This window comes from Oncorhynchus nerka, linkage group LG18, assembly GCF_034236695.1.
Source record: "Oncorhynchus nerka isolate Pitt River linkage group LG18, Oner_Uvic_2.0, whole genome shotgun sequence".
In the NCBI taxonomy this organism is placed as follows: domain Eukaryota; kingdom Metazoa; phylum Chordata; class Actinopteri; order Salmoniformes; family Salmonidae; genus Oncorhynchus; species Oncorhynchus nerka.
In genome coordinates this window covers 21,189,988-21,205,851 of record NC_088413.1, presented here as the reverse complement: position 1 = coordinate 21,205,851, position 15,864 = coordinate 21,189,988, and the positions used below count along the sequence as shown (strand labels likewise).

The window sequence follows — 15,864 nt, the reverse complement described above, 5'->3', positions numbered from 1 at the left end:
ATCTCTCTGTCTGAGTGGTGTTATAGACTGTGTTCTCTCCCATCACGATCTCTCTGTCTGAGTGGTGTTATAGACTGTGTTCTCTCCCATCACTGTCTCGCTGTCTGAGTGGTGTTATAGACTGTGTTCTCTCCCATCACTATCTCTCTGTCTGAGTGGTGTGATAGACTGTGTTCTCTCCCATCACTATCTGTCTGTCTGAGTGGTGTGATAGACTGTGTTCTATCTGTCTGTCTGAGTGGTGTGATAGACTGTGTTCTCTCCCATCACTATCTCTCTGTCTGAGTGGTGTGATAGGACACAGTCTATCTGTCTGTCTGAGTGGTGTGATAGACTGTGTCCTATCTGTCTGTCTGAGTGGTGTGATACTGTGTTCTCTCCCATCACTATCTCCTGTAAACCTGGTTTCATCTCCTAGAGAAAAGAACAACCATGTGGTTTCACCTTCCACAACATTCACTCCTCCACAGGTGCTGTTGTGTGACAGACTGTGAACTGAGCGGTCATTTAGATAGTAGAAAATCATCTCCAATATGCTGTTCTGAATCAGACAACGTTGGTTTCTTTATCAAGTTAAGGAAATCATTTGTTGTGTCAAGTACTGTATCAAGTCAAGGGATTCCTGCTTCAGTCCGGTTGGTTTCCTTTTCCACTTTCTAACCAAACACCCCTCTGTGGAGAAGACAGACAGCTCTGGAATGCTTTTCCACTTTCTAACCAAACACCCCTCTGTGGAGAAGACAGACAGCTCTGGAATGCTTTTCTGGCTTTCTATTGATTAGAGAGATGGATTGAAGGGGAGACGGGGGAGGGAGAGAAATGGAGGAGGGATTGGGGAGGAGAGAGAGACTAATGCACCAGCTGCAGTTTCAAGCCTCCCTGCAGGCGGGGAGAGAAGGGTAAAGGGGGTGGGTCTGTTGGGTTCCACCACATCACCTGTGAGCTGTACATCTGGGGGTATCAATAACCCCGCCCCCTAGCTTCGAACCTTACCATAATCCTCCTGATAGAGGGAGAAGAGAGGTTCCTATCTGAGGAACAGCAATGAGCTCTCTGAATGTAGTAGAGGTTGTCAAGGCAACTAAACACGAGAGCAAACTTAAAACTCTCTCACAAAGTAGTAATACTAATGAGTGATTAGTACAATTATATTTAAAATGTCCCCCTGGATAAACCCAGGTCGCATTCATAAGGGCACATAGTAGTGAAGCGTTTGGGGGGGAAAAACCGAAAGCGTTGTTATAGTCCCTACCTGTTTCAGTATGTTTTCTCCCATTTGGTGCCTAATGAACACACCCATGATCTGGTGCCATCAGTTATTTTAGATTAGACTACGTGGATATCTCCTGGTGTACATACTGTGTTGACTTGTAGTGTAATAGTGTGGATGATTGTGAAGGAGGGATGAATCCTCTGGGCTGTAAACGAGTGGAGAATAGCCCTCCTGTCTCATCCCTCCATCTGAGTGCATTTCCGTCGTAGGGAAGATTTCCTGGCTAGCGTCTGGCTAGCGTCTGGCTAGCGTCTGGCTAGCTAGGAGGATATTTAGAGAGTCTTGGCAGTGAAATATCTCTTCACTTATAGCATTATAAGCCTTCTATTGACTCTACAGTGCCAGACTCTCTATTTGTGTGAGTCTAATCTAAAAGGAGAATGCCAGTGCTGTCTTGGCCTGCAGAGACCACTTGAAAGCGCATTATTTTTATTTCTACTTTGTACATTCTTCCACTGCAAAACTACCATTCCAGTGTTTTACTTGCTATATTGTATTTACTTTGCCACCATGGCCTTTTTTTTTGCCTTTACCTCCCTTCTCACCTCATTTGCTCACATCGTATATAGACTTGTTTATACTGTATTATTGACTGTATGTTTGTTTTACTCCATGTGTAACTCTGTGTCGTTGTATGTGTCCAACTGCTTTGCTTTATCTTGGCCAGGTCACAATTGTAAATGAGAACTTGTTCTCAACTTGCCTACCTGGTTAAATAAAGGTGAAATAAAATTTAAAAAATAAAAATCTCCACTGTAACTATGTAGCAGGCAAACTAATAGGCAATGGCCAAGCTCGCTTTGATTCCCTGTAGGTCATGTCTTTGAAAAGTAGAATCTAGTGAGTGTTGTTAGTGCTGCTAATGTTTATGAATGGATTAGCCCCACAGACACATGTACTGTACAACCACTGGCTCTTTCAAAGGTTAAAGGAACCAGAGAGGCTTGACCACGCAGCCCCCGAGGCCCAGAGCAGAGGGCCTTAGCCCAGCCTGACCTCACGCTCATCTAGCCCTCTCCCTCCACCTCCCCCAGACCCCCAGCTCCAGGCCCTGTCTCTAGGGGAAATATATGTGGGCTGGAGCTTGGCCAAGGGCGGCTGGGTTGGAGGTGGGGAGGTACTGCTAGGCAGGGCTTGATGTGCTGAGTACTCCTTGGAGAGGGAGAGGGAGGGAGGTTTATTTGATGTAGACAGACCAGTTTGAGCGAGCGAGAGAGTGGAGTGGTAGAGGTGGTTGGAGAGGGGGAGGTTCTGACCAGGCACATTGTAGTGGAGCTCCTAGATGTAGCACTTGGCCCATCAGCAGCCCAGGGGGAATAACATGGGCTCCTCTGGCAGCAAAGCCTGCCTGAAGACTCCTCCACATACCAGAAAGAAAGGCAAGGTGTGTTTGTTTTCTCTCTCTTCTTTTCTCTCTCTCTTTCTTTCTCGCTCCGTTTGCTTTATTTTTGTTGTTTTTGTTTTGTGCATCTGTTGGCGGCTGTTTGGCCTCTATCTCTCTCTATCTATCTATCTATTCCCTTACAGCTGACCCATTGGCTTCATGACTATAAAGTATGTGTGTGTGCATCATGCCATGTGTCAAATCGAGACGGTTATGAAGTGATCGTTGTGTCTCTGTTTTAAAGAGTGTGAACATTTATTATAGCACCGTCTCTGTTTGACCATTTTAGAAAATTGTGTGTGTGTGTGTGTGTGTGTGTGTGTGTGTGTGTGTGATTAGTGCAGGGTGTAGCCTTTCATCCTTTCAGGATGTTGAGACAATGTTGATATGTATGAGAGTGTCCATAAGTCCATAAGAATGATCAAGTTCATGAGAGAATTTGTGTACGTGACGTCTGAGAGGAAGCGTGTTTTTTAGACTCAAACTATCTACTTATTAATGCGTAGGCCTGTCAGATGAGTTTTCATAGCACGTGTTCCCTGTTTCTAAGATGCCCAATGTCACTCCTAAGTCACCCTATAAGTCGTCTCTCCACAGTATGATAACGGCGTGATATAGATACAGTGTCATAAGGGAAACAGTATCTGATGTCGAGACAGCTGCTGAAAACGCTAGCCTGGTTCCCAAATCCATTTGTGCCGTCTCGTCAACTCCTACGGCACCATAGAAGATGGCAGACAGCACTAATAGATCTGGGACCAGGCTATGAAAATGCAGCTCTCAGAAACGTGCTGTCTCTGTAGCCTACCCAGCGGGCTAATGTAGGTTGTAGTAGGTTGTTGTTAGAAGTTACATTCCTCGACACGCCTATAGGAATATGTTATTAGGTCACCATACTGAAGCCTGTAATTTTTCGAAGTCTAAGAAGCTATTGTTGCCAAGGAATGATGTTGTGGAAAGATGACTGTCAGTCGAGTCATAATGTCTGACGTAAAACGATTGTCTGGTTCCACTTGAAACGAAAGTCTCCCATAGTTTAGGAATAGTTTTCCATTGACTTAATAACTAATGGTCTCTCTTTCTCTGTCTCTCTCTCTCTCTCTCTCTCTGTCTCTCTCTGTCTCTCTCTCTGTCTCTCCCCCCACCCCAACAGCGTGAAGAGACATTGAAGCTGAAGAAAGGACTGTCCCTGGAGCTTTCTACCCTGCGTGATGAGCTCAGTAAGAAAAAAAACACCTCAAGCATGTCTACCCCTCTACCTCATGTCTACCCCTCTACCTCATGTCTACCCCTCTACCTCATGTCTACCCCTCTACCTCATGTCTACCCCTCTACCTCGTGTCTACCCCTCTACCTCATGTCTACCCCTCTACCTCATGTCTACTACCCCTCTGTCTACCCCTCTACCTCATGTCTACCCCTCTACTACCCCTCGACCTCGTGTCTACCTCGTGTCTACCCCTACCTCATGTGTCTACCCCCCCTCGACCTCATGTCTACCCCTCGACCTCATGTCTACCCCTCGACCTCGTGTCTGCCCCCCTCGACCTCGTGTCTACCCCTCGACCTCACCCCTCTCATGTCTGCCCCTGTCTGCCCCTCGACCTCACCCCTCGACCTCATGTCTGCCCCTCTACCTCGTGTCTACCCCTCTACCTCGTGTCTGCCCCTCGACCTCTTGTCTGCCCCTCGACCTCGTGTCTACCCCTCTACCTCGTGTCTACCCCTCTACCTCGTGTCTACCCCTCTACCTCGTGTCTACCCCTCGACCTCTTGTCTACCCCTCGACCTCATGTCTACCCCTCGACCTCATGTCTACCCCTCCCCTCTATGTCTACCCCTCGACCTCATGTCTACCCCTCGACCTCATGTCTACCCCTCGACCTCATGTCTACCCCTCGACCTCATGTCTACCCCTCGACCTCATGTCTACCCCTCGACCTCATGTCTACCCCTCGACCTCATGTCTACCCCTCTACCTCATGTCTACCCCTCTACCTCATGTCTGCCCTCGACCCTCTGACCTCACCTACCCCTCTACCCCTCGACCTCATGTCTACCCCTCGTCTACCCCTCATGTCTACCCCTCCTCATGTCTACCCCTCGACCTCATGTCTACCTCGACCTCGTGTCTACCCCTCGACCTCATGTCTCTACCCCTCTGCCCCTCGACCTCATGTCTACCTCACTCTGCCCCTCTACCCCCCCTCGACCTCTACCCCTCTACCTCTTGTCTACCCTCTACCTCTTGTCTACCTCATGTCTACCCCTGACCTCATGTCTGCCCCTCGACCTCATGTCTACCCCTCGACCTCATGTCTACCCCTCTACCTCATGTCTACCCCTCGACCTCATGTCTACCCCTCTACCCCTGTCTACCCCTCTCTACCTCATGTCTACCCCTCGTCTACCCCTCGACCTCACCTCATGTCTACCCCTCGACCTCATGTCTACCCCCGACCTCATGTCTACCTCGACCTCATGTCTACCCCGACCCCTCATGTCTACCCCCGACCTCATGTCCCCTCGACCTCATGTCTACCCCTCATGTCTACCCCTCGACCTCATGTCTACCCCTCGACCTCATGTCCCCCTCTACCTCATGTCTACCCTCTACCTCATGTCCCCCTCGACCTCATGTCTACCCCTCGACCTCATGTCTACCCCTCTACCTCATGTCTACCCCTCTACCCCTCTACCTCATGTCTACCCCTCTACCTCTTACATATGCACATTTATCAGCACGTCGGTTGCTCAAGGAAGCGCAAGTGTTTGTCTGAAGCAGAAAATCTGTTAATAAGAAAATGATCAACGAAAACATTTAATCTGACAATTGTGTCTCGTTATGAGTGAAGTTTTTTTTTGTTTTTTTACAACACTCAATGTGAATGAACCTTCCCTCTATTTCACTCTCATTTCCCTAACCTGTTGGCTTATCATTAAGGCCTTATCAGGTCGTCAACTGCCTTCCAAAGCTCTGTGTGCTGGCCAACTCTCTGCCTCTGTGTAGACATTATTAGCCCCCACCCCCTAGGCATGCTGTATTTGGGAGGCGTGAATGCAAGCCTCGGCATGTTTTGCAAAAATGTGTGTGCCTGTGTGTACACCTGTTAGCGTGGAAGTACGTGTGTTTGCGCGTGTCAGGGAAATGCATTGAACTGATGTTATTGGTAGCCCGTGCAGCGGTCATAAAGCCTTTATAATTACAGACCGTCTCCTTTGTCCAAGGTCTTCCTTCAAGCAGGACTTAACCTCTTCCCTCCAAGCGTTCACCAACAGTAGTTAGTGGTAGTCTCTCTGCAGCATCTCTGTTTACCCTGATGGAGACCTGCTACATCACTGTGGTGGCAGGACAATAGTCTTAACATCATGGGTTTGGGGGCTGTGAAACTGCTTGTCAGGGAAGGGGGTTGTTCTCTGTAGGAGGAAATGTTCAGACTCTAATTCTGGAGAACCGTCTGGTTGTAGAGCAGGGATCAGCAACTCGATCACACCGCGGGACCATTTCTTTCTTGAGGAGATGGTCAGGGGGCCAGAGCATAATTACAAATACTTTGTAGACTGCAGATATAATATTTGACTAAAACACAATCATTTCGAACCTTGCTTATATTTGGATACAATCACATATATCTATTATCCGTTCGGTATCCTTATGAACAAAATCAAAATCACTTGGAGCTGATTTGCTGGTGTTTCTAGTCACTATTACATTTTATTTTACATGGGGGGCCAAATAAAATCATCTGCGGGCCATATTTTGTTGTAGTGTAATCTGACATTTTGACAACATTTCGATCCATGTTTCCCCAGAATTTCAAATACTTCCAATTGTAAAAACATGCATCCTTCCTCTCTTCAAGATGATCCCTGATCTGACACGACTGGATAGGTCAATAATATGTGATGGAATCCATGCTTACAGCTATCCATTTTTCCTAGTGGTGATCATTTCAAACAAGGCGGGAAGGTGTTTGTGAACATGTTGAAACACTCATTGTTGTGGATGTGTTTCATACATTACAAGGCATTCGGTTCTGTTCCGCCAATGACATCAGAGTGGCGTTCCAGAGGAATGGGCTTGTTCAGTTCTGTTCCTTCGACTTGGCCCAGACCCCAGATGTTGTAATGTGTTACGAAAGGGAGAGGAAACGTGCGCCGTTTCACTTTACCCACATGCCCCCATGACCGTCTCAGACGTCCTGCCAGACCTCGTCAATCCTCGCCAACTGTGTGATGCCTTAGAGGCATCTGGTTGGAACGCCTGTACAATGTGGTTCTGATGAACAATACCAACGGCCGCCTGCTGTCAGGGATATAGAGAGCTAGAAAGCCCCCTTCTCTTTTAAACAGACAGGCACACACTCTCACATGCATGATAGACACACACACACACTCTCACATGCATGATAGACACACACACACACACACACATGCATGATAGACACACACACACACTCACATGCATGATAGACACACACACACACACACACACTCACATGCATGATAGACACACACACACACACACACTCACATGCATGATAGACACACACACACACACTCTCACATGCATGATAGACACACACACACACTCACATGCATGATAGACACACACACACAACACTCACATGCATGATAGACACACACACACACTCTCACATGCATGATAGACACACACACACACTCTCACATGCATGATAGACACACACACACAACACTCCGACTACAATTCTGTCGTTTTATTCCTTCACACACTTTTCTCTCTCACACACGTTTATACAAACAATACTTTTACTACACAGTGAAAACCATTCCGTCTCAACACACACACTCCTGTAAGCCCGGACACACCCTTTAACTGCCCTACCAAGCACTCTCCCCCTAAAAGCAAACACGTGCATAGATGCACTTTCTTTCCCACCGAACCTCAGCAGAAAATGTATCGACCACCATCTGTTTGATGAGCGGGGGCTTTGGTGTGCTTGTTGAACCTTGACCCCTGTTTTTACACATGACTGTGGAATGTATGAATCTCACTCTCACCACCTCCTTCAAAACTCTGCCTGTTAACGTCAGACTTTGAGAAGTGCTAACAAGTCTCTCTGCTATGTCTACTGTATGTTTGACCAGCAGAACCTGTGTCAATATGTTTCTCTTCAAGCTAGTGAAAGAACGTTGTCAGTCTGACTTTCAGAGGATTTTATTTGTCTTTCCGACAGTTTTGCAGTTAACAGTTCTAGGCTCTTTATAATGAGTGGATAATGGTCACAGTTCAAATCTGCGGATTGAGTTAGTTATATTTCATTGAAGCCCGTTATCTACTTCCCCGAAGTCTGATGAACTAATGGATACCATTTTGTATGTCTCTGCTGGTTGGCGTTGGCTTGTGAAACGACCTCCAACTTCCTTCGTACTGGACACATAGAAATGGTATCCACGAGTTAATGTTAATCTGGGGAAGTAGATAAAGGGGATTCATTGTTAAAATCCTGAACTATCCCTTTAAATCTGATCCTAGATCAATTGTATCTTGAGCTGATAATGGCTACAGTAACAGGCTTGAGTAAATCCTGATCCTAGATCTGCCCTTAGATACACATTCTTTCCAGCTCCCTTCCTTGTTCCTTCTTGACCCATGATGTCGTGTTATGAAACCATTTGTGGGGGGGCAGCGCTGATGTCATAATACGGGGGCCACATGCCAGTCACACCTGCCCCTAATCCACACACACACACACCCTTTCTGTTAGTTACCCCATAATAAAGACAGGACCCGTCTGTTAACGGGCTCACAGCTGCCGGCCTTTATGACAACATCACCGTGGCAACAGGCCTCAGAGTTAATCCCACAGGGGAGGATATGAGGAAATATCAACTGTCCAGGCTGCTCTGTGCTGCGCTGTGGGAATCTGCTATTATCATTACATATATGGGTCTATCATTACATATGTATTAAAATATAGTCCTGTCATTAGATGTCGATTAAGTAGGTTATAGCCTACTAGACCCAAATGAATTCTACTCCTGGTTGGGAAAAACAATTACGTTCAATGGAGATCTGCTGTTGAAGGGCTTTTTAGTTCCGGGCCTGGTTTAATAGGGCCTGGTTTAATAGGGCCTGGTTTAATGGGTCCTGGTTTAATGGGTCCTGGTTTAATGGGTCCTGGTTTAATGGGGCCTGGTTTAATGGGGCCTGGTTTAATAGGGCCTGGTTTAATGGGGCCTGGTTTAATGGGGCCTGGAATCTGGCCCTTAGTTTTCAGCGGACATGTGAAGTGTTGTGTGAAAGGGTGCATATGATTCTGATCAGGATTAGAGGTTGGGGTTGGATTGCGCAATGTTGGAACAGTCGTGCATTTTTCCAGTGCGTCGTCAGATGTTCACATCCAATTGGTGTTTATGCAACGCTGTTACAAAAACACCAATTGGACGTTAGATGTTATTCCAACGCTGTCGCCCTCTTATTACAGTGAAGTCATTATTTATCATAGAGCCTCATTCTGGGTAATTGTGTTTTGAAAGTGAATTCTAAAATACAAAGTGACAATGACATGGTCTCTCTCTTTCTCCCTCCCTCCCTCCCTCCCTCCCTCCCTCCCTCCCTCCCTCCCTCCCTCCCTCCCTCCCTCCCTCCCTCCCTCCCTCTCCCCTCCTCCCCCTCCCTCTCCAGTCTCCTCGTCCCAGTGCTGTGAGCGGCTGCAGAAGGAGAAGGAGGAGGTGCGGGTGTCTCTGGAGGAGGTGGTGCGGAGGGTCCAGAGGGATCACCAGGCTGAGCTGACCGGCCTGGAGGAGAGGCTCAAGGCCTTCTACCAGGCAGAGTGGGACAAGGTGCACCAGGCCTATCAGGAGGAGGCGGACAAATGCCGCGCCCTCATGGAGCAGCAGGTCAGTGGCGAGGCGGTGACCGGGCTTGTGGTGACCGGGCTCTGAAATGTTCAACTTGCTAACTGGTTGAACGGGGCATGTGTTTAACTACAACCTGTTAGCAAGTCGGAGTTTCCTAGTTCCGACTAGCACGTGAACACAGCATTCAAGCACTTCTGAAACACTCCACTGGCTCTCAACCGCACCACACACAGCGCACACAACTCCTAAACGCTTCCCGAGATTTACGACCGTTGCCATGGTTATTACTCCCTGATGTCATCAGCGGTAGAACGGGGCGGCATGGATGAATATGAATTGGCACGTAGTATTACTTCCTGAGTCCTCTATGGCCTACATCTAACTGGTAATTCAATTAGCGATAAATCATCCACATCAGCTTGTTCCAAATCAGATACTTTTTAGCACACCTACTCCCACGCACAAAACACACACCTCATACACACGCAGACTCCTGCACACACACACACACACACACAACGCTGCTGCCCCATGTATATAGAGACACAAAACACACACCTCACACACACGCAGACTCCTGCACACACACACACACACACACACGCTGCTGCCCCATGTATATAGAGACACAAAACACACACCTCATACAAACGCAGACTCCTGCACACACACACACACACACACACACACAGACTGCTGCACACACACACACACACACCCCATGTATATAGAGACACAAAACACACACCTCACACACACGCAGACTCCTGCACACACACACAACACTGCTGCCCCATGTATATAGCGACATAAAACACACACCTCATACACACGCAGACTCCTTCACATACACACACACACAACGCTGCTGCCCCACGTATCCACGTATATAGAGACATAAAACACACACACAGACTCCTGCACATACACACACACACACACACACACACACACACTGCTGCCCCATGTATATAGAGACATAAAACACACACCTCATACACACGCAGACTCCTGCACACACACACACACAACGCTGCTGCCCCACGTATATAGAGACATAAAACACACACCTCACACACACGCAGACTCCTGCACACACACACACACACACACACACACGCTGCTGCCCCACGTATATAGAGACATAAAACACACACCTCACACACACGCAGACTCCTGCACACACACACACACACACACACACACACACACACACACAACGCTGCTGCCCCATGTATATAGAGACATAAAAGACTTCCCATTTCTGTTATGCTGCTTTCACACTGTGTATTTAAATACTGGATTCTCCACATAGTTCATTCTATTATTTCTCATTTGAACTGCCCTGTTCGGAGCTGGTGACACCAGCATTTCACTGCACCTGCTATAACACCTGATAAACTGTGTACACAACCAATAACCTTTGATTTGAAATGTGTCATAATAGTGGGGGGGAATATTAGTAGTATGAATTGGAAGTATAAAGAGGAAACCTTGGACTATTGAGATTCACCCCGTAACTGATGCTCAGCTTGTAATGGCGTACTTGTGTTACTGAGAGGAGCCCATGGAATTAGAATGGTCAATCAAATCCATTTTCTTCTTCTTCTCTCTGTCAGCTGGAGGAGATGAGGAGCAGACAGGAGACTCTGAGGAGAAACTCTGAGGCCAGCCACGCTCAGCAGATGGACACGCTCAGACTGACCTACGACACCGCTGTCCAAGGTGAGGACACACAACCACACACCTTCACAGAACTCATTGAAATTCATCCCTCTATTCTTCTGTCCTAAAATGCATGTTTCCACCCATCAATCCATCCATCCACCCATCAATCCATCAACTCATCCATCCATCCACCCATTAATCCATCCATCCACTCATCAATCCATCCATCCACCCATCATCCATCAACTCATCAATCCATCCACCCATTAATCCATCCATCCACTCATCAATCCATCCATCCACCCATCAATCCATCCACTCATCAATCTATCCATCAATCTATCCATCCACCCATCAATCCTTCCATCAATCCATCCACCCATCAACCCATCCATCCACCCACCCATCAATCCATCCATCCATCCATCCATCCATCCATCCACCCATCCATCCATCCATCCATCCATCTCAGGCATCCACACACTTGGTTAGTTTTCACATGAGAAAGGATTAATCCAAAGTGTTTTAATTGGTGAATAAGTGACTAGTTTTCCTCCATTGACTCAGTGTGTGTTGTTGTTTTGCAGAGCTCAGGAAAACCCTGGAACAGGACTTGGAGAACCTGGACAAAACACTAAAGGAAACGGAGGCCACTCTCACTGTAAGATCCATGTTCCCTGTACCTCCCTCCCTGCCTTACCAACACGTTTACCCAATACAGATACTACTATCTTCTGTATGTCTTCTATAGACTCAGTATCAGGGAGGAACACTGTTGTAGCGTTGACTTAACTCTCTCTCTCTCTCACACCCACAACAGGAGAAAATCCAGGACCTCACGTTGGAGAACGAGGCGCTGAGTGAGAAGCTGCGAGCGGAGGAGGAGAGGAGGAGGATTCTGGCAGAGAAGAACCAGGTAAAAGGAATATGACGGCACCCTATGTAGTGGCCTAATTATGCCCAGAGCCCCATGGACACAGGAAGGTGCTGAAGAATGCTATTGTTCTGGTACACTGTGTACCTTAGTCAACAATACTACTGCTGTGAGACAGATGTCCCAGTTTACTGCTTCTTTTGGTCTTTATACTGGTGGAATACTGCCCCCTGTTGGTTGCTAATGGACATGCAGCACTGGTCATTGTGTCTGTTTCTGAGATGGCAGTGTTTGGAGATTTATCCACAGTGACTCATGCATATTTAATTTCATTTGGGAATCAAACCCACCACTCTGGTACTGCAATCATCCATCTTAAAGTGGGTTATTGAAAGACTGTTGTTTGTCTGGAACAACAGTTTGTAGGGGATAGAAGAGGGTAGGAATAGGACTCTGGTTTGTGAATGAAATTCTCTCTCTCTTCCCCCCATTTTTCTCTCTCCCTCTCTCTCTCTCTCTCTCTCTCTCTCTCTCTCTCTCTCTCCCCCCCCTCTTCCTCTCCCCATCTTCCTCTCCCCCATCTTCCCCCCTCTTCCCCCCCTCTTCCTCGCCCCCTCTTCCTCGCCCCCTCTCTTCCTCGCCCCCTCTTCCTCGCCCCTCTTACTCTCTCTCCTCTTCCTCTCTCTCCCTATAGAAGGACTCCCATGTGTTGTATCTGGGTCAGGAGCTGGAGAGTCTTAAGGTGGTTCTGGAGATAAAGACCAAACGGCTTCATCAACAGGACAAGAAACTCATGCAGATGGACAAGCTGGTGAGGACGTACGCACACACATGTCGATGAAAACGCGCCTACACACACGCGCACACACGCATGCCCTGAGCTTGCCCCGGTGTATCTTCGCTGTTGTCTCTCTCTGTACATCACTGAAAGGGTGCGCCATCTTATGTCATCCCTTATAAGACACACACACATTCCTGTGAAGGCGGAGTGTTTTAGTAAGGGTTGGTTTTGCCGTTCAAGCTCGTGATAGATTGTCTTCAGCCTTGGGAGTCACCACATAGAGAGTCATTTCGCTGCAAAACAAAACTGCATAAATACCCCACGAATATGGAGTCATGATTGGAAAGATTGAGTCTGCCTCGCCGCAGGCTTCAGAGCAACCTAGTAAAACAAATACCTTTGTCTCAAAGTGCTGATTAGAATCGTGGGCCTAAACCGCCTATAGGAGCGGTGGAGACCTGCACACTGATCATCAACAGCTTATTGGGACATTCTGGGGCCCAGAAGTTTATTGTGCATAAATAAACGCTGAAAACAAAACACAACCGTTTGTGCATCAAGCCATCATCAGTGTTTAATGGTGAGCACAGACACCAGCCTTCTATTAGAGATTCATTGTGCATCAAGCCATCATCAGTGTTTAATGGTGAGCACAGACACCAGCCTTCTATTAGAGATTCATTGTGCATCAAGCCATCATCAGTGTTTAATGGTGAGCACAGACACCAGCCTTCTATTAGAGATTCATTGTGCATCAAGCCATCATCAGTGTTTAATGGTGAGCACAGACACCAGCCTTCTATTAGAGATTCATTGTGCATCAAGCCATCATCAGTGTTTAATGGTGAGCACAGACACCAGCCTTCTATTAGAGATTCATTGTGCATCAAGCCATCATCAGTGTTTAATGGTGAGCACAGACACCAGCCTTCTATTAGAGATTCATTGTGCATCAAGCCATCATCAGTGTTTAATGGTGAGCACAGACACCAGCCTTCTATTAGAGATTCATTGTGCATCAAGCCATCATCAGTGTTTAATGGTGAGCACAGACACCAGCCTTCTATTAGAGATTCATTGTGCATCAAGCCATCATCAGTGTTTAATGGTGAGCACAGACACCAGCCTTCTATTAGAGATTCATTGTGCATCAAGCCATCATCAGTGTTTAATGGTGAGCACAGACACCAGCCTTCTATTAGAGATTCATTGTGCATCAAGCCATCATCCGTGTTTAATGGTGAGCACAGACACCAGCCTTCTATTAGAGATTCATTGTGCATCAAGCCATCATCAGTGTTTAATGGTGAGCACAGACACCAGCCTTCTATTAGAGATTCATTGTGCATCAAGCCATCATCAGTGTTTAATGGTGAGCACAGACACCAGCCTTCTATTAGAGATTCATTGTGCATCAAGCCATCATCAGTGTTTAATGGTGAGCACAGACACCAGCCTTCTATTAGAGATTCATTGTGCATCAAGCCATCATCAGTGTTTAATGGTGAGCACAGACACCAGCCTTCTATTAGAGATTCATTGTGCATCAAGCCATCATCAGTGTTTAATGGTGAGCACAGACACCAGCCTTCTATTAGAGATTCATTGTGCATCAAGCCATCATCAGTGTTTAATGGTGAGCACAGACACCAGCCTTCTATTAGAGATTCATTGTGCATCAAGCCATCATCAGTGTTTAATGGTGAGCACAGACACCAGCCTTCTATTAGAGATTCATTGTGCATCAAGCCATCATCAGTGTTTAATGGTGAGCACAGACACCAGCCTTCTATTAGAGATTCATTGTGCATCAAGCCATCATCAGTGTTTAATGGTGAGCACAGACACCAGCCTTCTATTAGAGATTCATTGTGCATCAAGCCATCATCAGTGTTTAATGGTGAGCACAGACACCAGCCTTCTATTAGAGATTCATTGCATATGTCACGTGATCGAGTGAGCAAATCGCTGTGTCGCATTAGTGGAAACCAAGACTCTAACCAGGAGAATTAACGTGGCAGGTTAGGAGAATTAACCTGGCAGGTTAGGAGAATTAACCTGGCAGGTTAGGAGAATTGACGTGGCAGGTTAGGAGAATTAACCTGGCAGGTTAGGAGAATTGACGTGGCAGGTTAGGAGAATTGACGTGGCAGGTTAGGAGAATTGACGTGGCAGGTTAGGAGAATTGACGTGGCAGGTTAGGAGAATTGACGTGGCAGGTTAGGAGAATTGACGTGGCCGGTTAGGAGAATTGACGTGGCCGGTTAGGAGAATTGACGTGGCCGGTTAGGAGAATTGACGTGGCCGGTTAGGAGAATTAGGTTAAGGTTAGGAAAGAGGTTAGCTAAAATGCTAAAATTGTCCCAGACACGATTCAAACATAGGCCTCTGCCCTGAGAACAGTCTTTGTTTCCATTAATGCGATGCTGTGAGCAAATGTATAAATGCAAACAAGTACATATTATCATGGCATGATTCAAGTACAGGAGCGGAGAGAGAAATATCTAATTTAAACTTTTCCATTTGTGTTGTCTGTCTGGCGCCAGATGGAGAGCAACGTGAAGCTGGAGGAGCGTCTGAACAAAGTCCAGCAGGAGAACGAAGACTACAGGGCCCGCATGGACAAACACACCGCACTCTCCAAGTACGTACTGCAGAGAGGAGTGACTCATCTCTCTCCAGAATCCTCATCTTCACCATTTGTCCTTCCAGCAGGGTTTCTAGTATGCAAAATGTAGTTATAAGAATGTGTGTGTTCCTATGTGTCCGTTTCTCTGTGTTGCTGTAATAGAGGCTGTTCAGTGAACCACCTTCACTTTGTGTGCGTCTTCCTCTCTCTCCTCTCTCTCCTCTGTGTGTATCTTCCCTCTCTCTCCTCTCTCTCCTCTGTGTGTATCTTCCCTCTCTCTCCTCTCTCTCCTCTGTGTGTATCTTCCCTCTCTCTCCTCTCTCTCCTCTGTGTGTATCTTCCCTCTCCTCTCTCTGACCTCTCTCTCCTCTCTGACCTCTCTCTCCTCTCTGACCTCTCTCTCCTCTGT

At 47.1% G+C, this 15,864-nt stretch overlaps 1 protein-coding gene across 3 annotated transcripts in view; it reads left to right on the top strand.

Moving 5' to 3' along the window:
* Positions 1 to 15,864, top strand: part of LOC115120570 (microtubule-associated tumor suppressor candidate 2 homolog) — a 105,209-nt gene that overhangs the window by 87,296 nt on the left and 2,049 nt on the right. For all 3 annotated transcript variants that reach the window (XM_065003733.1, XM_065003735.1, XM_065003734.1), the window contains exons 8-14: positions 3,811 to 3,877; positions 9,328 to 9,542; positions 11,123 to 11,228; positions 11,759 to 11,832; positions 11,992 to 12,087; positions 12,740 to 12,856; positions 15,373 to 15,470. In XM_065003733.1, the coding sequence (XP_064859805.1) occupies positions 3,811 to 3,877; positions 9,328 to 9,542; positions 11,123 to 11,228; positions 11,759 to 11,832; positions 11,992 to 12,087; positions 12,740 to 12,856; positions 15,373 to 15,470 (773 nt within the window). The remainder of the gene's footprint in view (positions 1 to 3,810; positions 3,878 to 9,327; positions 9,543 to 11,122; positions 11,229 to 11,758; positions 11,833 to 11,991; positions 12,088 to 12,739; positions 12,857 to 15,372; positions 15,471 to 15,864) is intronic.